We start from the raw sequence: 21,102 nt of genomic DNA on the forward strand, positions 1-21,102 counted from the left end.
CAACAATCACCAGACAGAGGTGTTCCCTTCCAGTCGGGGAACACTTCAGCGGTCAGAGACATTTAGCTTCAGATCTTCGAGTGAGCGTCCTCCCAGGTGCACCCCAGGACAGGCAACAATGCAAAGTGGCCGAGCAGAGGCTGATAACCAAGTTCAGTACCCATGAGGTTGGCCTCAACCGGGACTTTGGGTTCATGTCACACTACAGGTGACTCCACTACACTATACACTCTCACTCACACAAACACACACGCACGCACACACACTTGCATGCTCACACAGTTACATAGTCACCCTCTCTCATATATCTCCCACACTCGCACCCATGCACACAACCTCTCACAGGCTTATACTCCATTACGCTCATGCACACACTGTACTAAGCTCTCACACATGCAAACACACACACGTGCACACACTCCCACTCTCTCTCTCATGCATGCACACATGCATATAAGTCTATGGGATGAATTTGTATTTGCAGAATAATTTTATTTTGCTCAAAAATTGCACAATCTGCAGGCAGTCAAACCATGTAATATTTTGTAAATTCCACTTTGGAAATAGAACCAGTCTCACTCAAGATTGGGATACAGACAGACTCTAACCGTACACCTTTAATGTATTGTCTGAGCTGAGATGTCACCTTTTGTTATAAAGTATATGTGAGGTGACTTAAAAGAAGTTCTGGGATTTATATATTAATGAACCAAAACCTGCAACCCATTCTAAAAGATGAAAGACTTGACCACAATAAGTCTCACATCTGTCGTCTGCAAGGTGTTAGAACGGATTCTAAGGGAGAGGATTTATGACCATCTGGAAGAGCATGGCTTGATTAAATGCAATCAATACGTGCCTCACAAACCTTATCGAGTTCTTTGAGGATGTGACTAGAAAAGTTGATGAGGGTTGAGCTGTGGATGTGGTGTATATGGACTTCAGCAAGGCATTTGATAAGGTTCCCCATGGTAGGCTCATTCAGAAGGTCAGGAGGAATGGGATACAGGGGAACATAGCTGTCTGGATACAGAGTTGGCTGGCCAACAGAAGACAGCGAGTGGTGGTAGAAGGAAAATATTCTGCCTGGAAGTCAGTGGTGAGTGGCGTTCCACAGGGCTCTGTCCTTGGGCCTCTACTGTTTGTAATTTTTATTAATGACTTGGATGAGGGGATTGAAGGATGGGTCAGCAAGTTTGCAGACGACACAAAGGTTGGAGGTGTCATTGACAGTATAGAGGGCTGTTGTAGGCTGCAGCGGGACATTGACAGGATGCAGAGATAGGCTGAGAGGTGGCAGATGAAGTTCAACCTGGATAAATGTGAGGTGATGCATTTTGAAAGGTCAAATTTGAAAGCTGAGTACAGGATTAAGGATAGGATTCTTGGCAGATGAAGTTCAACCTGGATAAATGTGAGGTGATGCATTTTGAAAGGTCAAATTTGAAAGCTGAGTACAGGATTAAGGATAGGATTCTTGGCAGTGTGGAGAAACACACTTCTAAGTGTGGGCAGTAGTGATCATGAGCTTGAAAGATACTTTGTTGAATAAACTTGGAAAGGTGCTGCAAAGTTCCTTTGTAGATGATGCATGCTATAGCCACATTCCAGCAGTCTATTGAAGGCAGTAAATGTTTTAATTTGATGAATAGAGTGATAAAATGAGTGTGCAGGTACATAGATCCCTTAAAATGGCCATCCAAGTGGACAGGGTTGTTAAGAAAGCATATGGTGTTTTGGCTTTCATTAACAGGGGAATTGAGTTTAAGAGTTGAGATCTTGTTGCAGCTCTATAAAACTTTGGTTAGACCGCACTTTGAATACTGCGATCAGTTCTGGTCGCCCTATTATAGGAAAGATGTGGATGCTTTGGAGAGGGTTCAGAGGAGGTTTACCAGGATGCTGCCTGGACTGGAGGGCTTATCTTTTGAAGAGAGGTTGACTGAGCTCGGACTTTTTTCATTGGAGAAAAGGAGGAGGAGAGGGGACCTAATTGAGGTATACAAGATAATGAGAGGCATAGATAGCGTCGATAGCCAGAGACTATTTCCGCAGAAATAGTGGGCGGCACGGTGGCACAGTGGTTAGTACTGCTGCCTCACAGCGCCAGAGACCTGGGTTCAATTCCCGCCTCAGGCGACTGACTGTGTGGAGTTTGCACGTTCTCCCCGTGTCTGCGTGGGTTTCCTCCGGGTGCTCCGGTTTCCTCCCACAGTCCAAAGATGTGCAGGTCAGGTGAATTGGCCATGCTAAATTGCCCGTAGTGTTAGGTAAGAGGTAGATGCGTAGGGGTATGGGTGGGTTGCGCTTCGGCGGGTCGGTGTGGACTTGTTGGGCCGAAGGGCCTGTTTCCACACTAAATAATCTAATAATCTAATCTAATAATAAAAAAAAATGGCTAACACGAGGGGTCACAGTTTTAAGCTGGTTGGAGGAAAGTATAGAGGGGATGTCAGAGGCGGGTTCTTTACACAGAGTTGTGAGAGCATGGAATGTGTTGCCAGCAGCAGTTGTGGAAGCAAGGTCATTGGGGACATTTAAGAGACTGCTGGACATGCATATGGTCACAGAAATTTGAGGGTGCATACATGAGGATCAATGGTCGGCACAACATCGTGGGCTGAAGGGCCTGTTCTGTGCTGTACTGTTCTATGTTCTACAATCCAGATTGTGGGGTGACACTATAATCTTTTGATATAAATTCTGTGTCTTATGATCTTATACTCCACAACCACCTGATGAAGGAGCAGCACTCTGAGAGCTCGTGCTTCCAAATAAAGTACTGTAACATGATGTTGTGTGATTTTTAACTTCATCTGCCTTTGGTCTTGTAAGTGTGGGCAGTAGTGATCATGAGCTTGAAAGATACTTTGTTGAATAAACTTGGAAAGGTGCTGCTATGTACTTTGTAGATGATGCATGCTATAGCCACAATCCAGCAGTCTATTGAAGGCAGTAAATGTTTTAATTTGATGAATATACTGATAAAATGAGTGGGCTGCTTTGTCTTAGATTCTCTTGAGCTTCTTGAATGTTGTTGAAGTTTCACTCATCCAGACAAGTGGAGCGTGTTCCATCACAGTCCTGACTTGTGCCATATTCAAAGTGGTCAGGTCTTCTGAAATCGAGAGCTGAGTTACTCACTGCAAAATTTCCAGCTTCTGACTACGTGTAAACATCAATAAGCATCCCTATATCTGCCCTTACAATGGAAGCTAATTAGTTATTAAAATGTTAGGAAATAACGTTTTAAATTCTGTAAAATGTACCATTTTAACGTTGGCAGATTGTCACTCTTCTGTTCTTTTTGCAGGAGTATATTTTGAATTTCATTTTGTTCTCTAGCACCTTTTTCAGTTTACAATATTTATTGTATAACATGATCAACTCTGCTGATAATAGCAGGTAACATTTGTACAACATAGATCTAGACAATGATAATCTCCAATGAATGAATCCAACATCCCTGAACATTCACCAGCATGGAACATGTTAAGGCTTTCACTTTTCACATTCTAGAGTCATTGACCAGAAGTTTAATTAGATCATCCAAATAAATACTGTACCTGCAAGAGTAGTTAGGGAACTCTAGCTAGTAACACAGTCCTTGACTGTACATCATCGTCATTGGCCTGGAAGAGTGCAGTTCCAGCAAAACACAAGGAGTTCATAGCTATATGAACAAGACAACTGGTATGGTTGCTTGATTGGCACCCAAAACCACCACATTAAATATTCATCACCAGAGCAGAGTGGCTGCAGGGACTCTCCAAGGCTCTTTTGACACCATCTATCATAGCACAAACTGTACACCAAGCAAGGCAATGCAAAGGTGAAATGGGATTGCACTACTTGAAAGTCTCCTTCCAATTTATACACCATTATAACATAGAAATATATCCCCTTCTTTCAGCCTTGCTGGGGTAAAATCCTGGGACTCCTAACCCAATGAGAGTATCTTTGTGACATAGGCTTTCTTGAACAGCACCAGTCAATCACCACTACCTATTCAAAGGGAATTCAGAGCAATATTTTCTGGACTTGCAAGAAATGCTCACATCCCATGAATGAATTTTAAAAATGCCTTCGTCATTATTGGTCACAATATTACAATCTGCAGGATTAGTGAATTATTCAGGTTTGTTTTGAATTTCATGTCTCATTTTATATTTCATCACAGAATAGATTTAAGCAAAATTCTTTGTTACTTGACGGCACTAAATTAATTCAATCATTATTTAAGTACCAAACCAATCATTTAATGATTCATATAGTTAAAATTCAAATTTATTCATTTAATCAGGTTCAAATGAGACATTTAATCTAAAGCAGAGTAAAATATAAAGTTGGATACCATTTTCTTTGAAATCTCCTAAAAATGTCAATCATTAGTTACCACAGATGTGCATTAGGTTTGTCATCTGTTAAAACCTAAAATCTAATCAAAAAGAAAGCAAGATCTAAACAAATGCTTACATTATTCTGTATCTAGATTCCCTAGATTTCACTAAATCCAGAGATGAAAGGTTTGTTTTGAGGTGAGACTGAGCAATTTAGGCCTATTAGAAAGTGAGGACTGCAGATGCTGGAGATCAGAGATGAAAATGTGTTGCTGGAAAAGCGCAGCAGGTCAGGCAGCATCCAAGGAGCAGGAGAATCGACGTTTCGGGCATGAGCCCTTCTTCAGGAACCTGAAGTTTCCTGAAGAAGGGCTTATGCCCAAAACGTCAATTTTGCGCTTTTTCAGCAACACATTTTCAATTTAAGCCTATACCAGTTAGTGTTTAGAAGAATCAGAGGCAATCTAATTGATGTGTATATATAAGACGCGTAAGGGAATTGACAAAATAGACATAGAATGGACATTTCCCCTTGTGGAGAAAGTGAGGACTGCAGATACTGGAGATTAGAGTCGAGGGTATGGTGCCAGAAAAGCACAGCAGGTCATTAGAGAAGCAGGAGAATCGCCGTTTCAGGCATAAGCCCTTCATCAGGAATGAGGCTTGTGGCCCGGGAGGGGGAGCGGGACTGGGGGGAAGGTAGCTGAGATTACGATAGGTAGATGAAGGTGGGAGTGAAGGTGATAGGTCGGAGAGGAGGATGAAGTGGATAGATGGGAAAGAAGATGGACAGGTAGGGCACGTCAAGAGGCCGGGGCCAAGTTGGAAGGTTGGATCTGGGATAAGGTCGGGGGAGGGGAAATGAAGAAATTTGTGAAATGCACATTGATCCCACATTCCCCTTGTGGTGCAATCTAGAACAAGACGCCATAGTCTTAGGCTAAGGGGTGGCAGAATTATAACAGACATGGGAAGGTACTACTTCCCTCAAAGGATTGTGTATCTGTGGAATTTCTACCACAGAGTGCAGTGGGCACCAGGACACTGAATAAATTTAAGAAGGAGATAGACTGATCTTTAATTAGTAATGGGTTAAAGGGTTGTGAAGAAATGGGAGGAAAAGTGGAGTTGAAGCCAAGATGAGATCAGCCATGATTGTATTAAATGGAGGAGCAGGTTGGAGGGGTTGAATTTCCTACTTCTGTTCCTAGTCCTTCTGTTCATATCATTTGCCAGAATCAGTAAGTAAGTAAAGTTTTCATTTAGTAGTACAAAAAGTATCACAAGAAGAAAGGTCATTCACGTGTATCATTGACCTGGAGAAATTCTTACTTCTATAGATGTCCCTGTTTATTTACTATGCATACAGTGGTAGATACTGTATTCACTTGGAGAAGCTTGGATAAGTGGAAAAGCAGATGCGGAGAGCATGGATGTATGAGTAACTCATGCCTGAATGTGGCAATACAGGCAGCCTGTAAGCTTAGTGCAGTCTTCCCATTATATCTTCATTGTAGCATGCAGCCATTGATTTGCGAGCTGTTATGCAGCTCAATCTTGGTAACAGAACTCAAAAAATGACAGACTAGTGCAAGTTAAAGTTCGCTTGTGCAGTAATAACAGTGTGCACTTCAAAAAGAAGAGGTATATTTGGGCTTGAGGAGGGCTTGACATTAATTGCAGACATGATTTGGACCTGGAGGTAACAAAGTAATGGCACATGACAAACAGTGGATTCTAAAGTTCTCCAACACATCATTTGAGTCTTTATGGTGAAGGTTGATAGAAGAGAGGGAGTCCTATTTTTTTTTAAGATTACTTACAGTGTGGAAACAGGCCCTTCGGCCCAACAAGTCCACACCGACCCTCCGAAGAGCAACCCGCCCAGACCCATTCCCCTACATTTACCTCTTCACCTAACACTCCGGGCAATTCAGCATGGCCAATTCGCCTAACCTGCACACTTTTGGACTGTAGCAGGAAACTGGAGCAAACCCACGCAGACACTGGGAGAATGTGCAAACTCCACACAGACAGCTGTGCAGGTTAGATGAATTGGCCATGCTGAATGAGGCAGGAATTGAACCCAGGTCTCTGGCGCTGTGAGGCAGCAGCACTAACCACTGCTCCACCGTGCTGCCTATGACAGAAGAGGGGTAAACTTTCCAGACAAACTCTGAGAAGGTAGTGGGAGCAGAAAGACATGCAGGTCAATTTCAGCAGTGTCATCCAAAAGATTAGGGTCAAAAGATGTTCATCTCCCTCACAAGTGATTAATGCAGCAAATCCTCTTCAAATGCAGCATTTCACCAATTGCACAACTAGCCTCACACACTACTCAGTGCTTCAAACCCTATCAGTTACCAGTCATTAGTCTCCCAGTAATCACAACCCAAACCTCCTAATCATACTTTCACCTAACCTTCACACACACACACACACACACACACAGAGTTCTCTAAAAGGTCTTGTATTCCAATATCTCACCTCATGTACTTTGCTAACTATCAAATTATGGTAAAACATCATATGAGTGCACTGAAACACATTCACAGACACACTCCCACTCTTGATGCCACTTTGCACTGAAAGCCTTGCATCTAGCGCTGAAAATAAGCGCTTTTAGAAAGCAAATGTTGCAACCACTGTGTTTTCTATTGATTTTTCCAAGGTCAAATCAGAGTAGATAAAATGTTGAATATTGCTGAAAATGGATTTGATCAAAGCTTTTCACCTTGTACTTATCAGAACAATTTGCTGAAGTACCAGAAGAAGAAATCAACTTTTATACTGTATGAAAGGAGGGTGCTGAGTCCTCGAGGATAGCGTAATTAATTATGACTGACAGGTAACTGCCAACTAATGTTTAAGTTTTAAACAAGGCAGTTTGACTTCGATTGATCAAGGTATTGCCCTGAGTAATGAATCACAATGACTATTTTGGTGGGTTGTAACAGGCATTTCTTATGAATTGTCCTGAATCATGGAAGACAGAAGGCTTTTACAGAATGTGTCATTTTTTCCAAAAATATGCACATTTTGTAATATTGAATGATGAAAGATATAGAACGATTACTTTGGAAGTCACGTGCTTGACGTTATAGAAAATGATGACTCATACCCAATAATCAGGCTGACCCTACTTGGAACAAGCAGCCAATGTGGCGAAATGCAACATCATTTTCCCTAATCTTCTCTTCCTTATTTGGTTTAAATTTCCTTTAGCTTACTGATCATGTGGCAAGACTTCATACAGGAATTATCATAATAACTAATTGTCTTGATAATTACTTTTGAAGAAGCATCGTGATATAGAAAAGAACTTTTTTTTATTTCTTTGTGGGATATAGGCATTACTGACTAGGTGAGCACTTACTGCTCATTCTAATTATCCGGGTGGTGAGCTGCGTTTGTAAACCATCACATCCATGGCACTTAGATGAGGTGTGAGACTATCAGCCCCTGCAACGAATGGGCAGGTGGAATCTGGATAGAGGATAGATAACAAACCATCAATCATAATGGAATGATGGTGTTAAATCTCTTATGAAAGCCATCATACATGATAAGTTCCTGTTGACACAGTGATCAGTGCTGTCAGAAAACTCCAACCAGTATAACTAGCTGGCTGCAGAAGCATAACAGATGCCCATGAAGGAAAGAAATCCAGATGACAGGCATTGGCAATGAGCCCATGTTAGGTTAAAATTCAGTGATAGACTTTGGCAATGGGTTATAGAGTCATAAAGCTATACCGCATGGAATCAGACCCTTCAATCCAACTTGTCTATGCTGACCTGATATCCTAAATTAATCTAGTCCAATTTACCCGTATTTGGCCCATATCCCACTAAACACTTCCTATTCATATACCCATCCAAATGCCTTTTAAATATTATAATAATACCAGTCTTCACCAGTTCCTCTGACAGCTCATTCCATAGACACCACCCTCAGTGTGAAAACATTGCCCCTTAGGTTCCTTTGAAATCTTTCCCATCTCACTGTAAACCTATGTCCTCTAATTTTGGACTCCCACACCCCAGGGAAAAGACCTTGTCTATTCATCCTATCCATGCCCCTCATAATTTTGTAAACCTCTATAAGGTCACCCTTCTGTCTTCGATGCTCCAGGGAAAACAGCCTCAGCCTGTTCAGCCTCTCCCTATAGCTCAAATCCTTCAACCCTGGCAACATTCTTGTAAATCTTTTCTGAACCCTTTCACAACATCCTTCCTAAAGCAGGTAGACCAGAATTCCAAAAGGAGCCTAACCACTGTACTGTACAGCCACAACATGAGCTCCTAACTGCTATATTCAGTGCTCTGATAAATAAAAGCAAGCATACCAAATGGCTTCTTCACTAGTTTTTTGGATTCGAGTGGTGCTGGAAAAGCACAGCAGGTCAGGCAGTCTCCCTGCCTTCATTCCTAATGAAGGGCTTTTGCCCGAAACGTCGATTTTCCTGCTCCTCGGATGCTGCCTGACCTGCTGTGCTTTTCCAGCACCACTCTAATCTAAACTCTGGTTTCCAGCATCTGCAGTCCTCACGTTTGCTTTCTTCACCATCCTGTCTGCTTTGGACTCCACTTTCAAGAAATTATGAACCTGCACTCCAAGGTCTCTTTGTTCAGCAACACTTCCTAGGACCTTGTCATTAAGTGTATAAGTCCTGCCCTGATTTGCCTTTCCAACATGCAGCATGTCACATTTATCTAAATTAAACTCCATCTGCCACTTCTCAGCCTATTGGCCCACCTGATCAAGGTCCCTTTCTACTCTGAGGTAACCTTCTTTGCTGTCTGCTAAACTTCCAATTTTGGTGTTATCTGCAAACTTACTAACCATACCTCCTATGTTCACATCCAGATCATTTACATAAATGACAGAAAAGAGAGAGCACTGCATCCAAACTGGACTGAATGTGCTGAAAATTCTGTTCTTAGTTGAATTAATTCATTTCTGTACTGGTATAGGGAAATGGTATTGCTCAGGGCCTTAGATTGTCGACACCGGTGAACAGCTCTTGCAGTCTGAATAAATTGGTGCATGCTCGCTTCACCTATGGCTTCATGAAAGGGCCATTTATTCGGAAAGTACTTAACAAATCTGAGATGTCAAGCTGTTGGTACTGCATTAATGGCTTAAGGATATTTTAGCACAGGAAATGTATTAAGATACAATTTGTGGTGCACACTAGCATGGAACATTAAAAATTAATTCAGCCAATTTTAGATTATAAATATCTTTCTCATTATAAGACTGGTTATCAGAAAAATAATTTATGGGAATGTCCTCCTAGCCCTGAACAACGAGAGAATTTTTGGAAAATTAGATGAAGTTTCAAGATCAAAATGTCCCTTTTTCCAACCAAGTGTTGTGTGTTGAGATGTGATTCTTGCTACTAAGACAGCCCTGTTTACATGGATAATTGCTCATTACCATCCTCATTATGACATAAACTAACCTCGTTACTGAGCAGTGTCCCATTTTACCACCCACTGGATAGACACCAGGTAGTGAGAATTCCTGTCATGAAAGTCTGTGCAGAAACCTGGTTGACTCTAGCTCGCTATTGGCTCCTCTGGACCTCCATCTCGGACACCTGGATCAACATCTTCAGGCACACAACATAGGCAGTGACTACATGACAGACCCCATGTCCACGGATATTGTACATCAGTGCTTCACTTTGGCACACACTGGCACCTTTTGTAGGAATGCTGCTGCAAGTACATTGTGCACAGGGACAGGCAACCAGCTCATGATTGGACCAGGCTATACCTCGGGGCTGCTCACTTACTCAGTGCTCATTCACATTGTGCCCTCTCTATTGTTTAAATCATCCCTGCTTTGTCTTGCCTTTTTGCACTTTGCCCCTGTAGTGGAACTTGAAAGGTACACAGTGCCTTATGTCTTGCCATGCTGCTTAGCATAGACACAAAGCCAGGGAGCTTTCCATGCTTGCCAGCAGTCATCAATTAAGGATGTGGACATGTTGTTGTATGGCACTGTCCTATGTCAATCTCGCATCTACCAGAAGCCTGTGCGGCAAACACACTGCACATCCTTCAATCAAATGGCTATATCTCAGAGTTGGAGAGGCATCGTCCTGAACCAAGCCAAGGGGGACTGCCAGCAATCAGGAGGGTCCTGATTAAGTCAGTGAATGGCAGCAACCATTCACAGTCTTACTCTGAGTTAGCCCTTTTGCTCGCGGTGGTCAGGGTCAGCAGGTCTGTGCAGGATCTGGGCCACAGGTGAGTCTGCAGGTCCAAGGCAAGAAGTCAGCGAGTTCACTGATCATCAGCCAGGAACTGAATGGAGAACGCTCAAGGGTCCAGTCAGTCATCAGTCAGTGCTATCCATCCAAGGTGGTGGGCTACAGTTAATGCTGGGGATGAACGCAATGAGAGTTATGGGGGGGAGGTGTCAGAGAACATTGTTGTGGTAGAGAATTAGGGAACTTAACCCTGGAAATTGGAGGCAACATCCTGGGATGCAAATGGCCCAAGAATGGTGAAGGGTAATATTTGTTCTATGAGGGGGTAGAATACGGCAGGCAATAACATGTGATACTGTGGGAGTGACAATTACCAATCTCTCATTAACAACTTGCCAAGGAGTGTATGCATGATGATGATGGGCAGAGTCAATCTGTAGATTAGATTAGATTACACAGTGTGGAAACAGGCCCTTCGGCTCAACAAGTCCACACCGACCCGCCGAAGCGCAACCCACCCCCCTACATTTACTCCTGCACCTAACACTACGGACAATTTAGCATGGCAAATTCACCTGACTGCACATTTTTGGACTGTGGGAGGAAACCGGAGCACCCGGAGGAAACCCACGCAGACACGGGGAGATTGTGCAAACTCCACCACAGTCAGTCGCCTAAGGCGGGAATTGAACCCAGATCTCTGGCGCTGTGAGGTAACAGTACTAACCACTGTGCCACCGTGCCGCCCATGTAGTGACAGGCTCAGGGGGTAATGATGAGATTTGCAGTAATAACTTCAGGTGATTTGTAGAAACATGGGTGTTTGATAGTGATGAGCTGTCCAGAGACAGCCAGATAGAGGTGGTCATGGAGATTCAGGTAGACCCTGAGGACCAGCTTAAGCCTGGGACTCAAGTTGCAGATCGCAAGCTATGTTGATCTCCATGATCCTTCAGTTCTTAATTGTGACCTCTAAATGGAAAATGACCACAGCCACACTCAGAGTGAGTGGATTTTTTCTGTTGTAGCACATGGGTTCCACTTCTCAACTATCAGGTATCCTTCAAGGGGAAATTGCATCAATCATGCCTTTCCAGAGGACATCAAGTCATTCGCAATCATTTCAAACTACATGTGAAATTTATGCAGAGTGCAACTGTGTGGGTGCAAATGCTGGTCAGAGATAGTTTCGCCCATGTCATTGGTCATTGCAGATTCTCTGTGAAACAGAAGTGATCACAGGTGACCTTAAAAGAGGCACCCGTGAACCACAAAGCACAAAAATAATGCGAGCTCTCATAATTAGCACAAGGTTACGGAATTGATTCGAATTTAGTTTGAATTCTACGTACAGTGTAAAATATTCTTATCTGCAGTGATACCTTTTCATGGGTGATGTGAGGCTGGGAGGAGACTAGTTCCACACTCGTGCACCATTTACAGGAAGTTACTGTCTCATTGCACCATGGCTGGTGCCGCATTGATTGGAGAAAGGTCCAATGTCAAAGTTCCATGTAGACCTATTTCATGCCCTTCCTTGTTAAAGTACTCCATGAAGGAGTAGGTGATGGCCTAGCAGTTTTGTAGCTTAGGTTATTACTCCAGACATTCCTGATGAAGGGCTTATGCCCAAAACGTCGCTTCTCTTGATCCTTGGATGCTGTCTGCCCTGCTGTACTTTTCCATCACACATTTGTTACTCTGGAGACCCAACTAACAGTTGGGGACCCAAGTTCAAATACTGCCATGGTAGATGATAAAAATTGAGTTCAATAAAAATCTGGAAATATAAAAAGTCTAATGATGGTTATGAAGCTGTTATTGGCTGTCTGGAAAAACCTATCTGGTTCACTACTGTTCTTTCATTTGATATAAATGACATGTAGCTGGTTTCTATCAAAATTCAGTTCATTGTATTTTCTATTCAGGCGAAGGTATTTTTAAATTGATTGTTGTCGCATCTGTAGTATGCTGTCAAATCACAATAGCTGTGAGATTTTAACCAGGCAGTTGACCAGTTTACAATAAGTTACAGTCTAATGATTAAACACTAATTCATAATGATTTTAGAAAATGGTCCTACAGGTTCTTCTCTAGAAGCCAAAAATGTGTTTTGCTGAAAGGGTCGTATGTCTCAAAAACATAACTTTACAGATGCAGCCTTCCAGAACAGAGCTCCTTCCTTCAAGGGTGAATATTGGGAAATCCTACGCATGCTACCCCTGAATTTCTTGTCTTCTGTTTTATAAAGGCAAAGTTCCATAAGCATGGTAGACACATGGAACATCTTTTGTAATGGAATTTAATTTTAAATTTAAGACCCTTCAGTAGTTTCTAATGTAGAAATATAATGATAAAGATGAAAGGGAACCTGTGATATATCCTCAAGCACTCAGAGTAAATTAAACAGTTAAGAAGACTTTGCTCAACATTCTGTTCTCAAAAACAGTGCAGCACTCCCTTTTAACACTGAAAAGTCTTACCCTTTAACAAAACACATATAAAATGCATGTGCTTAACAATTACTAAGAAATACTAACAATTAATATTTTTCTGTTTTGTTTTTCATTACATTTAACAACCCTACTCCCTCTGGATACAGGAAGCCGATGCGGAAAGAAGAGAATGGGACAAATCGAGCTGAATATGCAATGACCTCCCAAAATGACAAAATGCCAGATGCAAATAGTGCAATCATTTAACATTTTCTTTAAAAAAAAGCCACAAAGATGTTTCAAGACAGACAACTGTCTAGTTCAAAATACACACAATGTGCTTTGTGCAAAGATTGAAAAGGTGTTCTGAAGATAAGGACATAATTTCAAAAAATATAGTGAGCACATCAGTTATTCAGAGCATAGAAACAGACTTCCCTTCAATCACATTGATTGTGAGGTGAAGGATAAGCCTGCCAATCAAGTAAGAGACAGCTCCTTACAAAGGCATAATCGCTGATTGCAGCTTCCACTGAAAACAACAGCTTCAAGATGCCTCATCACCTGGGTGAATCTCAACTAGTTCTTGCAAGCAATCTATAAACTCTATCTAAAGCAATCTACTAGAATAGTTATAACTTGCTGTATTCAGTTGCAAGTGGAGGTGCTCGTGTTGAAGTGTTTACTCACGTGACCTAGTGTTTCCAGAATAAAACAAGTTACAGTGAAAAAGGAGGGAAAATCACTTCTCATAAAGCCACTGAACTAACAAAGAACGTTGGCTTCCACCACAAAAAGTGCATCTGCAGTTTGATAGACTATGCAATTTTTTTTCTTGGAAGACACCTCATCCAAATATACTAATTTTTTCAGAATATACAGCCAGTAAAGGTTTGTGAATCACTTTGTAAACAGGTGTTTTTTAAGCTTCATTGGCACAATCATAGTTTGACTTTATTGGTAAAGCCTTTTTCACACTGGCAGGTTTATCCCAGGTTGTTTTGGCATTATCTCAAATCACAACTGAGTGCTGTTAATAGTCACAAACTTGGTAAAATACTATGTTTCTTTGTTCATCACCAAATCAAACAGTTTATACTTCAAGATGGAGCATTGATTTTCTATATCAAACGTATTATATAATGATTTGTAGAACTTCAAACGCAGTGTTTTCTCATAACCATTGGCAATAGTCATTGGTGATTGAATAGGTTCAACAAATTCAGTCAGGGCAGATTGTTCATCCCTTCACACTTCTTTAAACTCTTTCATTATTACATTGATGCTTTTCACTTCTAGATTTTTGTTTGTGTGAATATTCCTAATATCCTTTCCATTGAATTTTAAAGACTACTTCCAATTTTCAAAGAAAACTTTCTCCCACTTTTCAATCTAAGTGTATGCTTAGCAAGCAAACTGATTTGGAATTGTATCATTCTTTGGCAGTTGAAAGAAATTTGAAATGTTTTTGTGTGTTGCCTTTTACATGTATGCTTCTAAGACTGAAATGAGATGCCTTCAAATGCAAAAATGTAGTCCAGTGTAAAAAAGGCTCTAGTTTACTCAAGTTATGACTAAGATATATTTATGGCTTTTTAGTGTTTTTTTTAATACTGAAACCACACCCCACTCTCCTTTAATGGGAAAACAATAATGTGTTGTGATAACTGCTTTTAGTATTCACTAATGGGTTAAACAATCTAGATCTTAACTGGAAAGTCCCTGAGTTATTCCTTTTAGTTTATGATTAACACACAGAGAACATGGCTATTTGTGACATATTCAAATCGACTGCATGCAACTGTAAGAATGTATATAGACTGAATGTCAAAATGATTAGCATGGCCCAGGTTCAGGATTATTTTTGATTGCATTTCTCTAAATTATCCTCCAACCTTTTAGAAGTATGAAGGTTTATGTTATTCATACAGATCTGTTCTTGTAAATTCCTTAGCAGTGAATCAACTTGTGCAAGTTATCTACAAGCGTTCCTTCTTTCAACAATTGGTAGCCAGCCTGTGTACTTTTCTTCAGCTGGTTATAAAGGAGTTGGAAATTGGTTTAGGTATTTTATCACCCTTGTTTGAAGTCCACACAGGGCAGACAATTTAAACAGTGTCAGTATTCATCCTAGAATCTACATCGTTTTGATATGCAAGTTGGACATAACTTAACCACAATTCAAATTTTGCTACATCCAAATTCATTGATCCTCCATGTCAAGAAATGTGGACTGCAGAATGGGCGATAACACTGTCTCCCTAATTTGTGGTGACTCAGCACTGGAAGCATGGGATGTTGAATTTATTCTGCTTTTTTTCAGCTTTGAAAGGGATCCTTCAACTAGGTTTCTCAATATTAAACAAATTGTGCTTTCACTCATTTTGGAAAGGCTTTGTGAATCAGTGAAGGAACAGTTAAACATAACCATAATCAGAGAAACAGGAAATGTTTTTGGCAGCTGACTGTGACATGTGCAGAACACTGCCAAATATATAAAATGATACTATTTAGAAATCTGAAGTATTTCTGTTATTGGTGTACATTTTTCTGGTATAATAATATCCTATTAAACATCAGTCCACAATCTGCTGTCACAATAATGGTGAGACTAATGAATGTCCATTATTCAGAGTCCTAGAGTCAAGGAGACGTACAGCATAGAAACAGATCCTTCAGTCCAACTCGTCTATGCCAACCAGATGTCCTAAATTAATCTAGTCCCATTTGCCAGCAATTGGCCCATATTGCTCTAAATCCTTCCTATTCATATACACATCCAGATGCCATTTAAATGTTGTAACTGTACCAGCCTCCACCTCCTCCTCTGGCAGCTCATTCCATAATGCATCACCCTCTGTACGAAAATGTTGTCCTTTAGGTCCATTTCAAATCTTGTCCCCCTCGTTTTAAACCTAAGCTTTCTAGCTTTGGATTCCACTAATCTGGGAAAAAGACCTCACCAATTCACTCTATACATGCCTCTCATGATTTTATAAATCTCTCTAAGGTCACCCCTCAGAATCTGACACTCCATAGAGAATAGCGCCAGCCTCTCCCTATACCGCAAACATTCCAACCCCAGCAACATCCTTGTAAATCTTTTCTGAACCCTCTCAAGTTTCACAATATTTTCCTATAGCAGAGCAACCAGAATTGAATACAATATTCCAAAAGTAGCCGAACCAATGTCCTGACATCCCAACTCCTATAATCAATGCCCTGACCAATAAAGACAAGAATACCAAATGCTTTCTTCACCACCCAGCTACCTGTGATTCCACCTTCGAGGAAGTATGAACCTACACTCCAAAGTCTCTGTTTGGCAGCATTCCCCAGGACCTTGCCATTAAGTGTACAAGTCCTGCACTGATTTGCCTTTACAAAATGCAACACTTCACATTCATCTAAATTAATTTCTGTGCAAATACTACAACTTCAGACAAGGACAAATACATAATTAAATTCAAATATCCAAAAGCTGATGCTTGGATTGTGCCATTTCACCTTTAGTTTTGTGCAAGTGTCATGTTGCTTATCTAGCTCTCTATGAAAATTCATTGATTATTGTGAAGTTGCCATATTTGTCCAGTGAAAACAAAGTCACCATAGCAAGTTACATTTTTTAAATTTCCAAAGACGAAGACCTGGAAGAATGATGTTCCATATTTGCAAAAGGTACTTTCCAGTATGAGAGTAATTGCTTGACAATATTTAGCACATACTGCATCATTAAAAGGAGCAAATGGAAGAAACTTAACTTTCCAGATAGCACAGAGCTTGAATATTGCCAAAAAGAAGAGACAGTTGAAGCTTTTCATCTTAACTGGTGCACAAACCAAACTTCAAAGTCAGTCATAATATGGACGGTGTGGGAAACAAGCATGGTGTTGATTTGTTGCCAAGTCAGCTTTGAATGGTCAAAGCATTGCTGTGAGAATGCACAAGGGAGCTAGTTTGCCCCCAGCCTTCTGTTTAATTCAAAAGGGCATAGTATTTGAGCAAATTAATTTTGCCTGCTTCAGACAGGATATACAATAATATGAGTAGTTTCTAGCAAAAATAGCTGAGCTATCTTTTGAATTCATAGCACATACAGGATTATTCTGCAAGTGCTAGTCAATTACAGAATTACATCTACTATTAGACATTATGTAAGCCCCAAAGAGCATCACACTCCTTTCAGCTGTTTGCAGTAGGCAGAGTAATGATTGTACTTAACAATAATATTTGATGTCCAGTCAGGCACATTTTGGCATAAGCCTCTCCTGCTGCCCATTAGATCTGAGCAGCAGAGGTTGAAGCACTTAAGTGAGCAACCAAAGCCTACTTTAAGTGTATTATTTGGGCCATGGGTAAGCAGTCCAAGCAGTGCTTTCCCTACAGCTTGTAAAATCACAGCGAGGCCAGATGGTTGGGCAGCGATCATGATGGGAGTGGCACAATACCTAATTTCTATGGGTCTACCCAGTTGTTTTTCTGCCCACAGACATCCAGTAAAAGGTAAATCATGATTCAGGTCTCTGAACTTCCATCAGAAATTTTGTTTTACCTTTTACATAGATGCTATTTGATCAGCTGAGTATTCTGAATGTTCAGCGTTTATTTAAGATTGATCACAGCATCCTCACCATTTTGCTTTTTGCATGAAAGTTAAATCTTACCCATTTTAATTACAGTGCCATTTTAATGATGTACTAAATGCTAGTTTTTGCCAAGCAATGCCTCTTAATATGACCATTAACTATTGGAAATGGGAAGCTTCATTCCTCTAGATTTTAAAATGGGAGATTCCAAAGTGCAAAAATTAAAGAAAAACGTTTGACTTGTTCTTTCTCTCTGTCTTTCATTGCCTCTCTCTCTTCTTGTGACTGATTTGACATCGAATCCACCCACACTAATTCATATTTTATGTTCAATCTTTGTATCGCTAATTTCACATTCCTTTAATTTGACTGGCTAAGAAGGCCTACTCACCTAACTCTCAGATGTCCAGGTTTCCCTCACTGCAACATTATTAGTTTATTTTCAACAACATGCCATGCAAAAAGATCTACAAGGGCAAGTTAATGAACAGTGGACATTGGTTGCTCTGCCTTAACAAATTATGGTGATTTATTTTGGTTTATAGCAACTCAAATTGCTGTATATGTGATGGATGATGTGTTTAGAACATTAGGAAATAGGAGCAGAGTAGGCTATCCCCACTGTTCTACAACATCACAGATCATCATAGATATTGACTAACAAAGGAGTCAAAGCTTATCGGCGCAGGGCAAGAATGTGAATTTGAGGCCCCAAACAGATGAGTCATTATCTTATGAAACAGTGGAACAGGCTTGAGTGATTAAATGGCCCAGTAGTAGTCCCTAATTTATAGTTCATTTTGTCTACCTGATCTTGAAATATAATCACTTCTAGTTTTACAATTGTTTCCATGGTACAGAATTTTTTACGATAGGTAGAAACAATAGCAATGCTCATTCCTAAATGTGTCACTGATATGTCCCAGTTGTATACTTAGCTAAAGTGTATACTTGAGAGTACATGAGGTAGTTCATGAAAGTGCTTCAGTATACTTCAGGGGTGATTGCACACAGGCTTTTCCCTTTGATTCTTCCCATCAATTTCTAAATTAGATTTTCTTCCAATGAACAATGTCAAGGGAATGGATACCTTTCTAATTATGTTGAGAGGGACACAATAGGGTGATTTATTACATACTTTTCTCACAGACAACCTAAAGTGCACCTCAATATCCATATTGGTAAATATCTACATACAACTGAGCTGTCCACCCACTCAGTTTTGTGACATAAAAGGATACAGTGCAGAAGTTGTAACAAAGCATTTATTTTTAAAATGGCTAGATTAACACAGTTGTTAATGTAGTGTCAGGCTTGGATTTATAATTAACATTTGGGTTTTACCGATCTGCAAATAGACAAATTTAAATTCTATTCTGCATTTATAGGGTAAAATACTGCAAAAAATTCTCTCCCCCATTTTCTTTCATATTGGAATTTCTTTCACAAAGATGGTATCTGGATAAACTGTTCTGAGACTTCACCTAGTGCTGCAGTTGACCAGAAGAGATTGATGAGGGTGATTGGGTGTGTTTGACCCTCCAATTTCTTTCCTCATTGCAGACTGTTGACCTTTAATAGCAGAGTTGAGACTTTTAGCTGACCATGCAAGAAATAGGTAAAACCAATGACTCATACTATGGTTTGCTATTCTTAGATTAGATTAGATTAGATTAGATTAGATTAGATTACTTACAGTGTGGAAACAGGCCCTTCGATGTGGTGCATTTCCAGAGTTCTCCAAATTGCTAACCGATTCCTGTAGCATTACTGGCCCATTAAGAAAATAGCTTCCAGAGAATACGATGTAGACAGTTTAAGGCTCACTAGAACATTGCATTGAATCTTAACTAGTGTGAGTTGCATATGTTGGGGATCTGAGTGTCTGCTGGCAAACCCAGAAGTTTGCATTTCCCATTGACAATGATTTTTGACTCCACAGCTTGCTTTGAGGCAGCTTCAAGCTAGTAACAGAATTGGCTGCCAGTCACCATGACAAGCACGCTGGAAGATGCTGTAGTCACAGAAATATTTACTGCTACTAGTGGGGAGGGACTGACTGTGGTGATTCCTTGATTTGTTCTGTGGGAAAGTTGTCTGATTTGGGGAATTGGGACAAAGCTCTTCGCTTCTGCTCAAAATTGTCTTCATCTCCCTTTAGCAGTCCTACATATCAGGTTAAATCAGAGGCTGCCTGCCTAATTACAGTTTTGAATTGGTGAACCCATCTCCCACCACTGAATTAATTGACTGGCCTGTCCACTTCTTTTAGACCTCAAGGTGGGTGTGTTGGAGTTAGCTTTGAGGTTTTTAAACATGTTAACCTTTCATCTGATCTACACTTGACTGTTTCAAGAGTTTGAGTTTCATTCCATTGAGTTGTAAACATTAGTCAAAATTCTGATAACCTCCATTTCTCCGGACCTAGTTTTAGATACTTACCATGATACTTAAAGGTTGCCATTGCAACAAAACTGTAAATTGACATCTGTATAAAAAGAGAGAGACTTGTATCTTTGCCATAAGAAAGATAACATGGGTAGAGTACAGAAAGGAAAATCTGCCAGGGAGGGTCATAAGCCTTTTACAGGACTCACTGGATGATTCTTTCTTTCCCAATGTGCAATCCACTCTGCTATGTTCTCCTTTCCATGCTCTATTCAAGTGATGTTTATGTGGTAAGGATCAAAAATTCCCATGTCTTTAGAAAAAGAGAGCCTGCATTTATACATCTTTCACATTCACAGGAATCCCAAAACACTTCACATCCAATAACTGATTAACATAGAAACTAGGAGCAGGAGTTGACCTTTTGCCCTTCATCTCTGCACTACCATTCAATCTTCTAATGAATGCCACATTCCTGCTTTCTCCACATCCCACTTGATGCTTTTAAAAACTAAAATTTCTCCTTATCTCTTTTTTAAAATATATTCAGTGATTTGGTTTTCTGTGATAGAAAATTCCACAAGTTCACTATTCTTTGATTAAATAGTCCTACATGGTCTACTCCAGGTTCCAGATACCCCAATCAGGGAAAACATTCTCCCTGCATGTAGTCTGTCTAACTCTGTTAGAAATTTATATGTTTCAATCAGCTTCACTCACTTCCTTTTAAACTCTAGTGAGTACAGGCTGATGCAAACCAAACTCTCCTTATAGGACAGTCCTGCCATCCACGGTCAGCCTAATGAACCTTTGATGCACTTCTTCTATGATAAGTATGTTCTCTTTTAAGTAGGGAGATCAAAATTGCACGGAATAATCCAGATTAATTTTTAAAATCATAAACATTGTAAACTAGACAGTTCGTGTTGTTGTTCATTCACACCTTTAACACAGACAAATCTCTTAGGATTTGCATCCTAGAAAATCACTTTATATTTGTTGCATAGCAGAAAGAGCTTCTGTTTTATTCAACACACAGTGATACTCTACTTGCAACTTTTGCTTTTGTTTTGTAGCTAATTGACATGATTCACCTCCTGTCTATACAATTAGCTGAACAGCATTTCCAC

The 21,102-nt window shown here is 40.4% G+C and overlaps 1 protein-coding gene across 5 annotated transcripts in view; it reads left to right on the forward strand.

Moving 5' to 3' along the window:
• Window positions 1-21,102, forward strand: part of LOC122553432 (proline-rich membrane anchor 1) — a 165,883-nt gene that overhangs the window by 69,503 nt on the left and 75,278 nt on the right. Inside the window, exon 4 of one of the 5 annotated variants that reach the window (XM_043697188.2) lies at window positions 13,166-19,259. The exons of the other annotated variants lie outside the window; for them this stretch is intronic. Coding sequence (XP_043553123.1) covers window positions 13,166-13,265 — 100 coding nt within the window. The 3' untranslated portion in view covers window positions 13,266-19,259. Of the gene's footprint in view, window positions 1-13,165; window positions 19,260-21,102 lie in introns of those variants that run through there. 5 annotated transcript variants of the gene reach the window in all.

The sequence above is a fragment of the Chiloscyllium plagiosum genome, unplaced genomic scaffold, assembly GCF_037043375.1.
Source record: "Chiloscyllium plagiosum isolate Xiang-an unplaced genomic scaffold, Cpla_swu_hap1 HiC_scaffold_8, whole genome shotgun sequence".
Lineage (NCBI taxonomy): Eukaryota > Metazoa > Chordata > Chondrichthyes > Orectolobiformes > Hemiscylliidae > Chiloscyllium > Chiloscyllium plagiosum.